A 15,423-nucleotide genomic window follows, 5' to 3' on the forward strand; every position below is an offset into this window, starting at 1 on the left:
CCCCTGGAGTAGAAAATGGCAACCTGCTCCAGTATTCTTGCCTGGAAAATCCCATGGACAGAGGAGCCTGGTGGGCTATAGTCCATGGGGTCAAAAAAGGGTAGACACAACTGAGCAACTGAGCACACACAGAAGGCCCATTTGGGTTTTTCCATAAAGATCTCACAGAAAAACCCGAACAAATTTTTTAGCCAACTCAATACATTCTAAGCGCTATATAGAAGAAAGGAGGGAGGAAGGGAAGGATAGAAGGGAGAGAAGGAAGAAAGGAAAAGTCTCTGTCATCCAGTATCTCCCCATGGATAGACATCCAGACAAACAGACAGTTAAAGACAGTGTCACTACACTGCAGTGGAAGTACACACAAGTTGCGATGGAATCGCAGAAAGAAAGGCATCCTGACCTCCTATCCTAGCTGCTTGGTACTTTCATCCATCCTGCACGGCACCATAAGCTCTGTGAGGGCAAGACCCGCTCTCCTTCATCCTTAAACCGCCACACCCCAGCACCATGCCTGACACATAGGCATCACCAAACAAATGACTGTTGACAAATGCCTTTAGCTAGAGAGTTGGGGAGGACTTCAGGGCAGAGGCAGTAACTGCTTAGAACCTATTGGTTTAGACAGCAGCAAGTATTCTCCAGCAGAGTTGCTAAATTACAAAACCAAGAGATTACAGAATCCATCTGAACGCACATGGGTGGGTAAGAGCCCACTTCTCGAGGGAAAACTTCCTCCATACTTGTCCATTCATTTGTGCACTCACCGAAGCATCTTCCCTGTCCTGGGTCAGTTCAGGTTGCTTTAGAAAGCCTGAAAGCCCATCATATTTCTGAAGAACCAGAGTTCAGAGGTATAAGAATTGTACCACCCTGCTAGGGAAATAGCACAAGTGGAAAATCCTATGGTAGCAAAAAGGAAAGTGGTCTAATGATAAATATTTGAAGTATATGTCTCTACTTGAGACGCCACCCAGGATGGAAATTTTTCTCCATTAGGGCCAGAATCTCCTTTGAAGCAAGTAGCTCTAAGATCTGTAGGAAGGTGTGTGGAAAGAAAACCAACAAATTCACATTTGGGCAAGGCTTTCAAGTTGCCACTGTTCCCAGTAGGTAAGCCCTGCAAAGTATTGGGGTGATGTGGTCTTGCATGATGAGTGTGTTCATATCTGCCCTCGAGCCATTCCTGACAGTGTCAAGAAAATTTGCTACATAGCTGACTACTGTTCAGCAATTGCCCGAATAGAATGAAGCTGTTTCATAATGATTAGAAAGAAATAATCAGCATCAATCAGACCCCTAATTGTGTCCATAGGAGTTGGTAGGAGAACAGACTAAGAACACGAAAGCTTAAGGATAATATTAGGCTGAAATTTAGGATGAATTTTAAATTCTTTGAACTAGAAAAGGGACTTCCGGGGAATGAATATCTAAACCTGTACATGTTCCACAGAGGTTAATGGATGTTTTAAGAAACAAAACATTCTCGGATCAAATAAGTTTAAGAAGCTCTAAATTTCTTTATTGTAAGACCTCTCAGAGCCTTTAAACTGCTAATATGTGTTGTCAGGCTTCAGGACTGAAAATAGAGTATACAGCATTTTCCACACTTCTTTGAGCTTAGAATCTTTTTTGCAGAAAAATTTAGGACTAGAGTTCTGTGAAATTCTCACTGAAAAGGACTTGTCTAAACCACTCTCAAACTGGAGATTTTTTTTGTCCCCATATGAACGTTAATCCTAACCTTAGAACTTTCCAGAGAACTAGATTCTTGGGCCCCATCTGCAACTCACTCCTGATTCTCACAACCTTCACAATTAAGCAGTCCTCCTTGTGCACTTTATGGGACTATTCCTATGGCAATATTAGTCTGTGTCTGCCCTCAAGGAGTAGTGGAACCACTTTCTAACACGAGCGCTCTCGTAGGCCTCCCTTGCATGATTAAGTTGCACTCAAGGTTTTCCATCTATTTCCAGTGCTGTGAATGTTCGCTCAAGATTCGTTTCCCAATTAATCTCTGGGTTTTCTCCAGACTCTTTCAGTTTTCTTTCCTCACTTTCACTGTGGAATCTAGAATGGGCATCCACCCTCCAGAAAGAGCCTGACCTGCTGAAGGCTGGCTGGGAGAGAAAGGTGTATGAGGTTGTTATACAGAAAGCTCAGGAATTGGGACTCGGTGAGCCGGACTTTTCTCTTGTGCTAGAAAGGGGGATTTTGAAGGAGCCTGTGAAACAGACACAGGAGTCATTGCTAACCCTGCCAGGCGCTAGAGTTCTTGTAAAGCATCCTCCTGGTGGGTGTCGTCTGGCGGCTACAATAAGCCGACCTTTGGACCCGGGACCAGGCTGACTGTACACGCGCGTGAGTATGACGGTGTGAATGACCGAGGCAGAGTGACTGACCTTTTGTCTGTGAGAAAACCGGCACTGATTTATGGCAAACTTGAGGATATGTGAAGCACTTGTTTCCATTTCTACAAACTCTCTGGGAACTTGCAATGTTCCCATTTCTCATGGTAAAGATAGAAGTGCCAAGAGCCAGCTGGGTAAATGAAAATCTGAGCAGAACAATTTACGGAAACATAAAAAGAGTTGCAGATACTTGGTGCTTTCAAGTGAAACGGATCATATCAGCACCAGATAATCTGAGCATTCAGGAAATTAGCTAAATGCTCTTGGGGGAAAGAGATGAGTTAATGGTAAACACAAATTCTCTTTTATTGCAGCAGGTAGCTAAATTCCCTGGATGGACTAACGACCATAGTGTGGGGATAGCTGCTCACAGAATCTTCCTCTCTGAGATTGAGTAGAATTTTGAACTGCTCCCCAGGTAAAAATGACCCAGACCCCTATGTGAATGGCAAATACGACAAGGTATGGAGGCAGGATGGTGTAGGGTTCACAGCATAGCTTAGAAGGCTAGCAGCCCTTGGGGGGAGTCTGGATTTGTCCTCTCCAGCTAATTAAGTCTTCACTTTCTCAACAGAAAAATAAAAATCACCACATCATAATACGAGATAATGCTCGGCATATAGCAAGTAATCAATAAAAGGCAGCTTTTCTAAATAATATTAATTATCATCATCATCATGAAGGCTTTGTTATTCTAAAGCTTCATTATTGTAAAGGGAAAGGGGAACAATTTCTATGGGAAATAGGAAACCTAAGAAACAAAAGCCAGGGACCCTTCTCAGATGGTTCCCTCAGAGCCTGGTAGGTTCCAGCAGGTTAATGTCAGGACGGTTATTGCAAAGACCTTACCCTCAGTGGAGATTCAGCACTGATAAGTTAAACTTTGGAGCAGGGACCAGACTGAGTGTCCAACCAAGTAAGTAATGCGGGGCAAAGGTGGCCACTGACAGCTAATTCTTCTTTGTCTGAGGTGCCCAGTTGAGCCCAGGTGCTTTCTTCTGTTGAATCCCAAAAGGTTCTTTCCACCCATCCCAGAACATCCTCTCATCCTGCACTCAATGCTCAGGAAACACCCTTGGGCCAGAACCTGAAACATCATGAGTCAGATGATGGGCAAGGAGTCCTGGACCTTTTCACGGAGGATCCAAGACACTGTTGTCCTGAGCAGAGGAGGTCGTCTACTAAATTCTGTGTTTATGGAAATCAGAACCTCCAATCCAGGGCACTATAGCAGGATGGGGCAGGAAGAAAAGGATTAAGAGACAAAGACTCAACACTGAACAGCAGAAGGTCTAACTCTAAAGAGTGTGATCCTCTGTCCCCTCTGAGAGACCAGTGTTTGTCACTGAAGTAGGAGGCAGGGCCAGTGAGTTTCTGTAATGGTATCCCCAGCAGTGTGGATGCAGGAGGACTGATGAGTAAACTCATGTTTGGGAAAGGAACCCAAGTGTCCATAATATCTGGTGAGTCATTCCAGGTGGCACCATTTGCAGCCCCATGGACCAGTGTTGCTAACCCTTTCCCTGGGGATCTTGGTATTACTATGGCAAGGCTAACTGTGAGTGTTACAACTGTCTTACAGAGGCCTCTGTGAATGGAAAAGGCAATACTATTGATCTTGAAAATCTGTGTTTCTCTAGGTCAAACACATTAAAATTTGACTTTAATCATTCAACAGATAACTTTAAATGCCTTCTCTGTGGCCATCATTCTATAAAACATGAGACTGAGTATGAATATCTAAGAGAGATGCCTGAACTGTCTCCAAACAGTATAAAAACTAGTCAAAGAGACCAAGGTATTATAAATTTTGCAGCCTGAAAACCATTTTTGTATCAACCAGCTGATGATGATAACAGGCACGGTAGAGATTCAGAGAAATGGGGTTCTGGCTGAAAAGTTGGGCTACATGGAAAAGGTTTTATGAAGTAGAAAGAATTTGTTGAGGCTAAGGGATAAATTAAGATCTATTTGGGCAAAGCAAGGAAATGAGGGGACTTCCAGGCATAAGAAACACCAAGAAAGAGGGCTTGATCTCAGGAATGAACAAGGCATGTGCATTTTGGCCAAGTAAACACTCTGATAATGAAGTTAGATGGAGAGAAAGCCAAAGATGCCTTCAGAGACAATGGAGAAAAGGCATGCTAGAGCCTTCAGGATAATATAGACCATTAGGCCCAAGGCCAGCCACTGGGAAACAGGGAAACAGTTCAGAAATGCAGACCAGAGGTGACGGTGAGAGAGGCCAGCTCTTCCCATGGACAGCTCATGGCCTGGACCGCCCTCCTTTGTTGCTCAGCGGGCTGTAAGAGCCCATCCGTCCGAGGAGAGGACACCTAAGGCTTTCTGTAATGAAGGCAGTGAGAGTGAGATGGAGGTGTTGCCTCCCAGATGCAGTTTGGCAAGGGAACCAGAGTCTCCATCACTCCAAGTATGTCTGTGAAGGTTCACTGCTTCCTGACACTCACGAGGGCCTCAGTGGAACTCAAACTCAAAGTCAGAACTGCTCACCCACATTTAGGCTTCCTGGTGCCCAACCTCCAAACACAGATTTGGTGGTAAGGGAGCTTTCTGTCATTGCTGTGCCCTGGGGATCTTAGGCACTAGAGCCTTGGAACATGTGCTTCTGTGGCTAATTCTGAATTAAAGTGAATGGTGAGGATCTAGAAATAGCTGGGCTTCCACACTGAAAAGTTGATCCAGTCTTGCTAAGCCTACCTTCTGAGATGTCATCAGTGGTAGGAGGCATTTACCTTACTAAAGTGGAACAGGATGTTTTTCTCCCAGGGCTCTGGCAGATGGACCCCTAAAGATCTCCAAATTAATAATGACTCATTCTTTGTTTTCAGACAAAAATATTGCATTGAGGTACCTGGGGATAAAAGAAAAGGGGGCTTTATTTTTTAAGGACTTCTTCTTTAGCATTTATTTTCATTTATTTACTTGACTGCGCCAAGTCTTGGCTGTGGCACGCAATATCTTTAGCTGTACCATGAGAACTCTTAGTTGTGCCATGTGGGATCCAGCTCCCTGATCAGGGATCAAACCTGGACTCCCAGCACTGGGAGCCCATTCTTAGCCACTGGACCACCACGTAAGTCCCTAAAAGAGGGCTTTAAAAAGCCAAGTTTAGGGATCAATATCCAGGGTTTTTTTACCAAAAAGTCTAATTAGTAGCAATTTTCCAAATCCGATGGTCACTAGGCCACTTATTTATCCCACAATTATTTCTTGAGCACCTAGGATATGGCAAAGACTAGGGACACATCTAGGGACAGGTCCTAGTTGTCACAGAGCTTATATTCCAGGGAGCCAGGGTGAAGAGTTTTGTCCAGCTGTGCTCATACAGGGCATATAAAGGACTTGAGAGAGGAAATTCAAGCACTCCAAATCGTGGCAACCACCCAATGCTGTGCCACGAAGTATGGGCATTGTCCTATAGGCGATAGGAGTCTCTGGAGTATTTTGAACAGAAAGTGACTCGATCAGCTCCACGTTTTAAACAGCTCATTTGGAGGATGAGCTCAAAGAAAAGACTGCAGTGGGGGGAGCAGGAGAGGGTGAGTAAGAAAGAAACCAGGGGCAAGGAAGCTGGGAAGGAGAAACAAGAACAAAAATGCAATGGGGAAAGCCCAAGGGTATCAGCTGGTAAAAACAAGAATTGAGAGGGGCTAAAAATCACCCCGATTCTCTGACCGCACTAACTGCTCTTTCATTTTGATCTGTCACTAGCAAAGCTGAGCAACAGTAAGCCTGCCCTGGTATCACCCTTCAAGGCTCTCAGCTGGCTTTAGTCTCACTCAGCCCCCTCAGCCTTACCTTGTGGTCCGTGGCATCGCACCCTCCAGACCAATGCCGTCCGATAGAACTTTCTGTGACAGTGGAAATATTCTGTCAACCTGCACTGTCCTACACCGTAGGCATCAGCCACATGTGGCTACTGGGGTCTCAACATGAAGGTTTAATTGCTAATTGGATTTTTAATTTTACTTGATGTTTGTTGTTCAGTCGCTCGGTCGTACCCGACTCTTTGTGACCCCCTGGGCTGCAGCGCACCAGGCTTCCCTGTCCTTCTCAATCTCCCGGAGTTTGCTTGGTGTTGGTTAGTGTAGCTAAAGACTATCACACTGGACAGCATGATCTAGACCCTCTCCAGACTGACAGCCACTGGCTCTGGGATCTAAGCGAGAGTTTCACCAGAACTCAGAGTCAAGTATCTGGCCCCCATAACAACCCCTTTCTCCCTCTGAGCCCAACCTGTGTCTGGTGCACTTTAACCTCAGCTTTCTTGAGGCCACATTCTCTCAGCACTTCCACACCCTTCCACATCACCCTCTCTGGTCCCACCCATGGCTCCCACTAACTACTGACACATCCACTGGGGTGTGGTATTAGCTAATGGCTTCCCGTCTCTCCCCTCCCAGTAAAAGATTTCTGCTGTAAATCCTTAACCCACAGTGCTGTCGTCCTCTCAGGCACATGGAGATTGGAGGGGAGCAGGCAGAATCCTTTGAAGCCAGAGCTTTGGGTGTCACTCACATGTGACCATGGACAACCCTACCCATAGGCAGCTCCACCTTGATTCAGCATCCCAAGGCCATGCCAAGGGCTGATTCCCCTGGTTTTCATCCAGCTGGATATCTGCATTGCCAAGGCCACCCTGACTGGCTCAGCGCACGGGGTGCGTCATGCATCACTGGTCTGCAAGATTTTGCCTGTGTGGTGAGAAAGCTAGAGGAGCAGAGAACTACGGGCCCTGGAAGCTGCCATCCCAGCCCTGCTGTAAACTTGCTGGGTGGCCCCAACATGTTAATCCTCCTAGTAAACCTCTGCTTCCTCCTCCAAACGCAGGAGGTCGGAAAGAATAAACACTAAGGGTTGCTTTAAAAACACAGAATCCCATGAAAATACTGAGGAGTCATACTCAGCACTAAAGAAAAGCCTCCGGCAGCTCCTGCTTTCCTGGGGCAGAAGAGTAGAAACTGTGTATTACTGGGTAGCACAGTTATCATAGCAATCTCCTGGTAGTATCAAGAGCTGCAATTACTAAAATTATTTCAGTTTATTAAATATAACTTTATATGGAGAAACTCTCATGGCTTCTTAGAAGAGCCTGGTCAGGAAAAAAGATGAGGCAATATCCCCACTTGACAGATGAAATTCCCGAGACTCAGGGAGCTGGTGTGAATTGCTCAAAGTCTTGTAGCTAGTAAATGGGAGAGCCGGGGCTTAGACACAAGGGTTCTGATTTAGAGCCTAAAGCTGTTATCAGTGAGAGAAATCTCCTGGTCATGTAGCCCATCTTCCAAGTTCATGCCTGCCTATTACAAACATCACACTCCTGTCAACACCAGCCCAAGATGGGGAGACCACCCTAGACTCTAAGACATGTAGCTTGCTTTGCTGGGTCTCTTTTCTCTGCTTGCTTTGTCCTGCCAGAACTATGTTGTTGCTTCCTAGGCCTTTTGAGCTTTTGAAGAAGTTCCTATTAAGTAGAAAAATGGGCAGCATCCTTAAGTGGCCCTGCATTGCTAGTTTCCTTGAATGGTAGGCAGGGCCTGGCAGAGTGTGTTCATTGAGAGCCTGGCCTCTTGGCCAGGATCCATAGTTTGTGCCGTCCCTGAGTCCTGTCCATTGTGAGCAGATGGTTTCTAGAATGTTCTTTCCTACCTCAAACCTGAGAATGTGACTTGCCAGCCCCATAGAGCCCTATTCTTGCCCATCACTGGCATCTGGACTCAGGCCTTGGTTGGAGCAAGGAGAAAAACAACCATCTCCTAACCTAGGTCTTTTTGGTCCACAGAAATCAAGGACCCCAACCCCACTGTGTACCAGCTGAGAAGCCCCGAATCCAGCAACACTTCTGTCTGCCTATTTACCGATTTTGACTCAAATCAAATCAACCTGACACAAATTGGGGGGTACGAGTGGAACATGGTACACAAAACAGACAGCACCGTGCTCAACATGGAGATCCTGGGGTCCAAGAGCAACGGGATAGTGACTTGGGGAAACACCAGCGATTCTGGATGCAAAAACACCTTCAACGAGAGCATTAAGTTCCTCCTCAACTCCGGTGAGTACAGCCTGGGTTCTGCTCTAAGGAGTCTCCTCCATCAAGAGGCCCATTTGTGCCAGGGCTCAGGTCTGTGACATCTAAAAGCTGCTCTGATTGGTGGTCTCAACCTCATCAATTGTCAGCAAAGACCCCTCCCTTCTCATTCCTGAGCATCAGTGAGCCCCATCCAGGCAGGTCACAGAACGTCCCAGACAAATAGCAGAGAGGGAAGAGGCCTGCGAGCGCCAGGGCCCTGAAGCTCACCCTCTCTGGGTCCCCACCCCCTGCCTCTGCTCAGCCCCTCACTGCTCATTCAGGCTCCGGTGTGCTTCTCCCAGATCCCTTCTTTTACTCCTCCCTCTCGGCCAAAGCACTTTCCCAGCTCCTAACCTCATTCCTTCATTCACTCAGCAATTGCTGATTTTGCCTGTACAACATGCCCGGTGCTGCCATGGAGGAAGAAATGCATCCGATGAGGGGTCTGCTCTGAGCAAGCCCCATTCCAGTTGGGGGAGACCAACCATCAACAAGCGGAAATTTAAAGAACTCCAGATTATTATACTTGCTTTAACTTGGAGTTGGGGAAATAGCCACCCTATGGACAAAAGTCAGAGAAGTGCCTTCTGGGGAAATGCTATCTGAGCTGAGATTTCAAGGCTAAGGAAGTACCAGCCATAAGAAGAGAAAGGACCTTAACGAGTCAGGAGCACAGTGAGAAAGGCAAAGGGCAGGAGGAGATGAGATGGAAGAGATAGGCCGGAGCCAGATCACAGAGCCTTGCCCGTCATGAGCGGGAGACACTGTTTGGTACAGTGAGGAGCTATTGGTTGCCTATAAGCAGGCGAATGATACCCGATTTACTTTAAAAAAAAAAAAAAATTCTGAGGGCTTCCCTGGTGGCTCAGTGGTAAAGAATCTGCCTGCCACTACAGGGGACACAGGTTCGATCCCTGTTCTGGAAGTCCCACGTGCCACGGAGCAACTAAGCCCCATGTGCCACAAATACTGAGCCTGTGCTCTAGAGCCCAGGAGCCAAACTACTGAGCCCACGTGTTGCAAGTATTAAAGCCTGTGCACCCTAGAGCCCATGCTCCACAACAAGAAGCCACCACAGTGAGAAGCCTTGGCACCAAAACTAGAGAGTAGCTCCTGCTCGCTGCAACTAAAGAAAGACTGAGCAGCAAGCAACGTCTGGCACAGCCAACATAAATAATTTTTTTTTAATCACTCTGCCTAGAGTGGAAAATGGGTTGTAGGAGCTGAGAGTGCCAACAGAAAAGAAGCTCATGCAGCAGAGAGATGATGGAGGCCAGGATGGGATTGTGGCAGGGGAGTTATTTGATATTTTGTTTTCTATTTTTTTAACTAAGGCACTGGGCCTTAGTTAGGACATTCGAACTCTTAGTTGCAGCTTCTGGGATCTAGTTCCCCAACCAGGCCCCGTGCATTGGGAGCACAGAGTCTTGGTCACTGGACCATCAGGGAAGTCCCCGCGGCAGGGGCGTTAAAAGCTCAACACTCTTTGGGATTCAAAGCTAGAACCATGCAGGATTGAAAAGGAAAAGAGGGAATTGAGGAAGGTGGCTGGATTTTCTTTCTGAGCAGCTAGGTCAATGATAATGGCATTTACTGAGTCAGAAAAAACAAGCAAACAGATCTGGGGTGCCGGGGTCAAAACCTTGTGGGATAGATGAAAGCACCCATTCCCCTTATGGCAATTCTCACTATGTCTGTCTTACTTCCACTCTGAGACTCCAGATTGGAACTCACCCAAGGGTGGGGTCTGATGGCTCCTTGTGTCATGTTATATGCACTTAGCACAACCAGCATTAAGTAAATGAAATGCCTAGAAGCCAGGGTGCTGGTCTTTCGAGAGTCAGTGGTGGCCTCAACAGGTGGTCCCATATGGGACAAGTTCCTTCCAGATCTCTCCACGAAGAGGCATGGAAAGGCTTCTGGGGTGGGAAGTCAGAATGCTCAGGACTCTAAGAAAAATGTCTTTATTTCTCCTTTTAGGAATCCCCTGTGATGCCAAGCTGGTAGAGAAAAGCTTTGAAACAGGTAAGGGAGGGGTCCCTCCTGGCTTCACACAGGTCTGGGGAGACGATGAACCCACAATCACCCAGACGGGATAGAGGCAGTGTGAAGGAGCGTGGGGATCTAGGAATGAAGTTCTAAGGACCAGGAACAGCAGTTCAAGCTGCCTGGGGACATTCTTGAATCCCTAGATTCCTCTCACCATCTCTAATTTTCTTTTCCACTCTAAGAACTTCGAGGATAAGTCTAGTTTTGCTAGACCAGTGACTCACTCCCAGGCCTCTGTATTCCTTTCAGTGGCTCCACTGTCCACAGAGATCAAGAGAGCTTCTGGGTGGCCCAGCTGGGAAATCTCAGACCAGCTCACATAAAGCCCTAGACTAACCAGGTCTTCCCAAGGATGTTCTCCCTCCATAGCCTGGGGGTTTTGCCTTCTTTCAAGAAGAGCAGCAAAACTCATGTGGGCGGTGACCTTGGCTCTCAAAGATCCCCACCATTCCTCACCACCTGCTCTGGGCCCACGTTCATTTCCATTTGACTCATTTGTACTGAGTCATCTCTCTTGGGCTTCCCTTGTGGCTCAGTTGGTAACGAATCCACCTGCAATGCGGGAGACCTGGGTTCAATCCCTGGGTCAGGAAGATCCACTGAAGAAGGAATAGGCTACCCCCCCAGTATTCTTGGGCTTCCCTTGTGGCTCAGCCAGTAAAGAATCCACCTGCAATGTGGGAGACTTGGGTTCGATCCCTGGCTTGAGAAGATCCCCTGGAGAAGGGAAAGGCAACCCACTCCAGCATTCTGGCCTGGAGAATTCCATGGACTGCATAGTCCATGTGGTCGCAAAGAGTCAGACACGACTGATCAACTTTCACTTTCACTTTCATCCCTCCTGTGGTTCCACCACTAGATTCTCACTAAGGGGCACCGACCCAGGGTGTTGCGTGTACCAAGTTCTGACCATTCACCACCCCCATCCACTGAGAGACTCAGCCCTAAAACAGAGAGTAAGCACTGTTAGTGTTTCTCTTTGGAAATGAAATGTGCGTGCTCAGTCACTAAGTGGTGTCCGACTCTTTGCGACCCCATGGACTGTAGCCCACCAGGCTTTTCTGTCCATGGAATTTTCCAGGCAAGAATACTGGAATGGGTTGCCGTTTCTTACTCCAGGAGATCGTCCCAACCCAGGGATCAAACCCGCCTCTCTTGCATCTCCTGCATTGGCAGACAGTCTTTACCACTGTGCCACCTGGGAAGCCCCTGTTGACCCTAGAGGGATGTGCAGATATGTTTATGAGGGGATGTGCACCAAAGCTCAAAGGGAGAGGCAGATCCAGGCACTGAAGCCCGCCAGACTCCCCACCCTGCTTTCGCTGTCACGGGGGCTGTGCAGACCTGTGCCATGACTGCTGTGGCTCCTTGTTTTTGCAGATGTGAACCTAAACTCCCAAAACCTGTCAGTGATCGTGTTCCGCATCGTCCTCCTGAAGGTGGTCGGGTTTAACCTGCTCATGACGCTGCGGCTCTGGTCCAGTTGAGGTGAGCTGACATCTCAGCCAGGCAGTGGGGCCCTGGGGGCGGGTCCCCAAGCTCTGAAAAGGAACTTCCCCCAGGCTCTTGCTTTTAGGGCCTAAGTCTGGACCCACCCTCCTCTTTCCCTGTTAGTGGTTCCTCTTGTTAATAGCAATGGCCCAAAACACTTAAGAAACACAATACACTCCTCAGGTGACATTGGTCAGGTCTCACCTACAAAGTATGAAGAACTGTTGTTATTATCCTCATTTTGGGAATAAAGAAACTGAGGCCGAGGCCACACAGCTAATGAGTGGAATTTAGGAGACACTTAGGACCCAGACTCATTCATACCTATGCCTTCTATTGTACCCCATTCATTGCAAATTTTATGGGGCCCCCCATTCCTTTCCTCAGATCCTCTGACCCCAATGTGGTGAGGCAGTATTATATTTGTTATCCACCCTAATTCTGACTAGAATCTCCAGACCCTTTCCCCGTGTCCCAGGTCATCCCACTGACAAGAGCATCTCATCAAAAAGAACTCTGGGTCCATCTGCCCCTAGAACTCTACAAACAGAAGCATCCTCGTCACATCCCTAACTGTCCTGAATCTCATCACTATGCAGCCTGACCCTGTTCTTCCCCATCCCAGGTCACCGACAGCCTGAGAGCCCCATGCTCCCTCGCCCCTTGCTCCTCGTCGCCCTTCCTCTCCCTCTTCAAGCAGAGAGGCACACTGTCTGCCCCCATGGATGAGAAGGCTCCCTCCTCTCTCTGGCCTGGCTGGCCATACCAACTGGATCCTCCAGATACTGGTGATCAAGATGCTGACAAGCTGTCCAGCACGGCTGCCACCCACGCTGTTCCTCACTGCTGCTTGTCACTGCCTGGCATTCTTGGCAAAGTCAGGGGGCTGCTGCAGCCTCTCCTGGCTGTGGGGACACTCCCTCCCCACCTCCACACCCCAAAGACTGCCTCTGATGTCCCACTGGATGGTGGATCCCCAGTGGGTTCTCTTGGGCTCTAGCTCCTGGAGAATGTTGTGTGTTGTTTATATTTTTTACATAGTGTTCATAAAAATATATATATCACCCTTTTTCACAAGATGTAGGGAAAAATTACCTTTTCATGATCTAGGCCCTGCTCTGCTGTGTATCTGAGCCACATTGTATATTCTGCTGCCACGGCTTCAATAAAAGTGATTTGGAAGAGACTGTGCTCCTGTTTGACTGATTTGGTCCAGGTCATTTTCAGCTTGCTGTGGATCACTAGCTGGGCAGAAAGAAACCAAGCCATCCACCAATGGGGACTTTCGGTGGGCCTAACTCAACAAGCTGCTTAAGCCAACCTCTTCCTGGAAAAACCTCTAAAAAATTCCACTGAGAAGCCTGTGCTGGGGGCCAGGCAAACCCACTTAAAAGCCTGGGTCCCTGCTCTTCCACTGGGCAGCCCATAGCAGGAGGCCCATGTACATGGGTGGTAATGACCTGTAGCTGAAATCTGGCAGACAGGGACCACACAGCAAGTGTCCCCAAAAGGCCACCCACTGTCTCTTGCCCTGAAGAAACATTTCCTTTGCCTTTCCTTTCAGACTGGATTGCCACTGAAACTGTGCATTGCTCTACAAGTTCATGGCTGGGGACCACCTACCACTCCACTGCCCGGATGCCCACCAGAGGCTCAGCCCCTTGGAGCGTCAGTCTAGGAGTGGGGGAAGCGGGGAGAAGAGGGTGACCCTAGCCAGACTTTCTGCTCCCACCACCCTGGATGTGAGAACAAGGAAAGCAGAGATGAGCTCTCTCCTCTCAAGCCCAGGGACTTGGCCAAGGAGAGTAGGAGTCTCAAGCCCTCACCTAGAAGACAGGAGACGGGGTCCCCTGGGATTCTCCTGAGCCTCCTGCTGCCTTAGCACCTTTCCTGGGGTGCTTAGGAAAGGGGGCACCCCTCAGACACCACTCAGCCATCCACCTCACAATTACCACTCTCAAGACTGGAGCCCAGCGCTTACTGATTCCTGGTGTAGGAGTGGGAGGGGGTTCTAGCCCAATACATCTACAGTTCACCTGTGTGTCTCTGACCACACAGCCAGAAACAAGCAAATCCTTCCGGCTACAATTCAGGTCTGCGGCTTTTTACAAGGATGGAGCCACCAGCTCAACAGGTAACATCAGCATGTCCCTCCCGTCCGTGAGTTCCGGGTCACCACCTATAAAACCTATGCCACTCAGGACTGGAGGCTGCCTCCAGCTCCCCGCATCTCTGATTCTACAGAGGTTAAGAACCATGTTCAATACTGGCAGCCCTACCAAGGATAGTCACAGAAACCCCAGTGGTCTCTGAGCAGCCTCATGTACGGCCTAAATACAAGTGCCTTTAAAGATCACTAAAGAGAAAAATCTCAGAGGAAACCCCATCATAGCAGGCCACTCTCACACCCAGAAGAAGAGCTACCACCTGCAGGGAACTCAAAACTGCCTACTCATCAGTCTACACAATGCCGGAGACTCCACCACTGGGAATTTCTTTTAATTAAAGCATTCTCTTCCCCATATTAAATGAAAATGCCCCTGGGAGGGTTAACAGAGCAAGCCTTTATCAACTGTTAAAAACTTTAGGCAAATTAGTCTTTTTTTTTTTCCCCCCCCAAAATAGTAATCCGCTTTGGTCTGTATACATAAGATCCAGGCAAAAGACTGTGTGGGTGGCTGGCAAGGGAGGTCTTCTCCTGAGACTTGGCTGCGGAGAGGTTGAGGATGAAGGGGAAATGGGGCTTGTGGCAGGGGACAGGGGCAGGGACCCTGGAAGGCAGTGAAGGGGCCAAAGACAGACCCCTCCAAGAACCGCAGAGGAGGCCCAGGTGGAAGGAGACCAAGGGAACCTGTGCTGTCAGGCCAGCTCAGGGTCCTCAGATGGCAGGGCCCTGCGGTCACCGGACCCCTGAGGCCACCTGAGGAGCTAGGAAGGGATGCGGCCGCAGTGCCCAGGGATCCTCCCAGACCCATGGAGGGAAGAAGGCCCACTCCTTCCAGGCCCAGCCCAAGCTGAGAGTGACAAGGCCTCGGTTGGTAAGAGGCCATCTGGAAGCGTCAGCATCAGCTCGGGGAAGTTTTCCATCTCAAATCCGGATTCCTCTATCCCACCAAGAGCCTTCTCTCAGGTCTGAGGCTGTTAAGCCGACAGTCAACTAAGCAAGAGTGCTGAAGGGGTGGTGCGGAGTCCTCGGCGGCTGTGTCCACTCTGTTCTCACGTCTGGCCCAGGCCCCACCAGGGTGTCAGAGGGGACTGAAGTGGCCTCGTGAGGGGGCCTGGGGCAGGGTGTCTGTGCCCACTAGGAGGGTAGCGCTGGGCCGAGGGCCACTGCAGCAGATCCCTCCATGCAGTAAGCGACCAGATAGTGTTCAGCGT

At 48.6% G+C, this 15,423-nt stretch overlaps 1 gene segment (V, D, J or C); it reads left to right on the plus strand.

The window, feature by feature from the left end:
- Positions 1–13,231, plus strand: part of LOC102182508 — a 486,583-nt gene extending 473,352 nt beyond the window's left edge. The window contains 4 exon segments of the C gene segment in view: positions 8,215–8,487; positions 10,486–10,530; positions 11,935–12,042; positions 12,671–13,231. Of these exon segments, the coding sequence occupies positions 8,215–8,487; positions 10,486–10,530; positions 11,935–12,041 (425 nt within the window).

Source organism: Capra hircus, chromosome 10 (genome assembly GCF_001704415.2).
Source record: "Capra hircus breed San Clemente chromosome 10, ASM170441v1, whole genome shotgun sequence".
NCBI lineage: Eukaryota > Metazoa > Chordata > Mammalia > Artiodactyla > Bovidae > Capra > Capra hircus.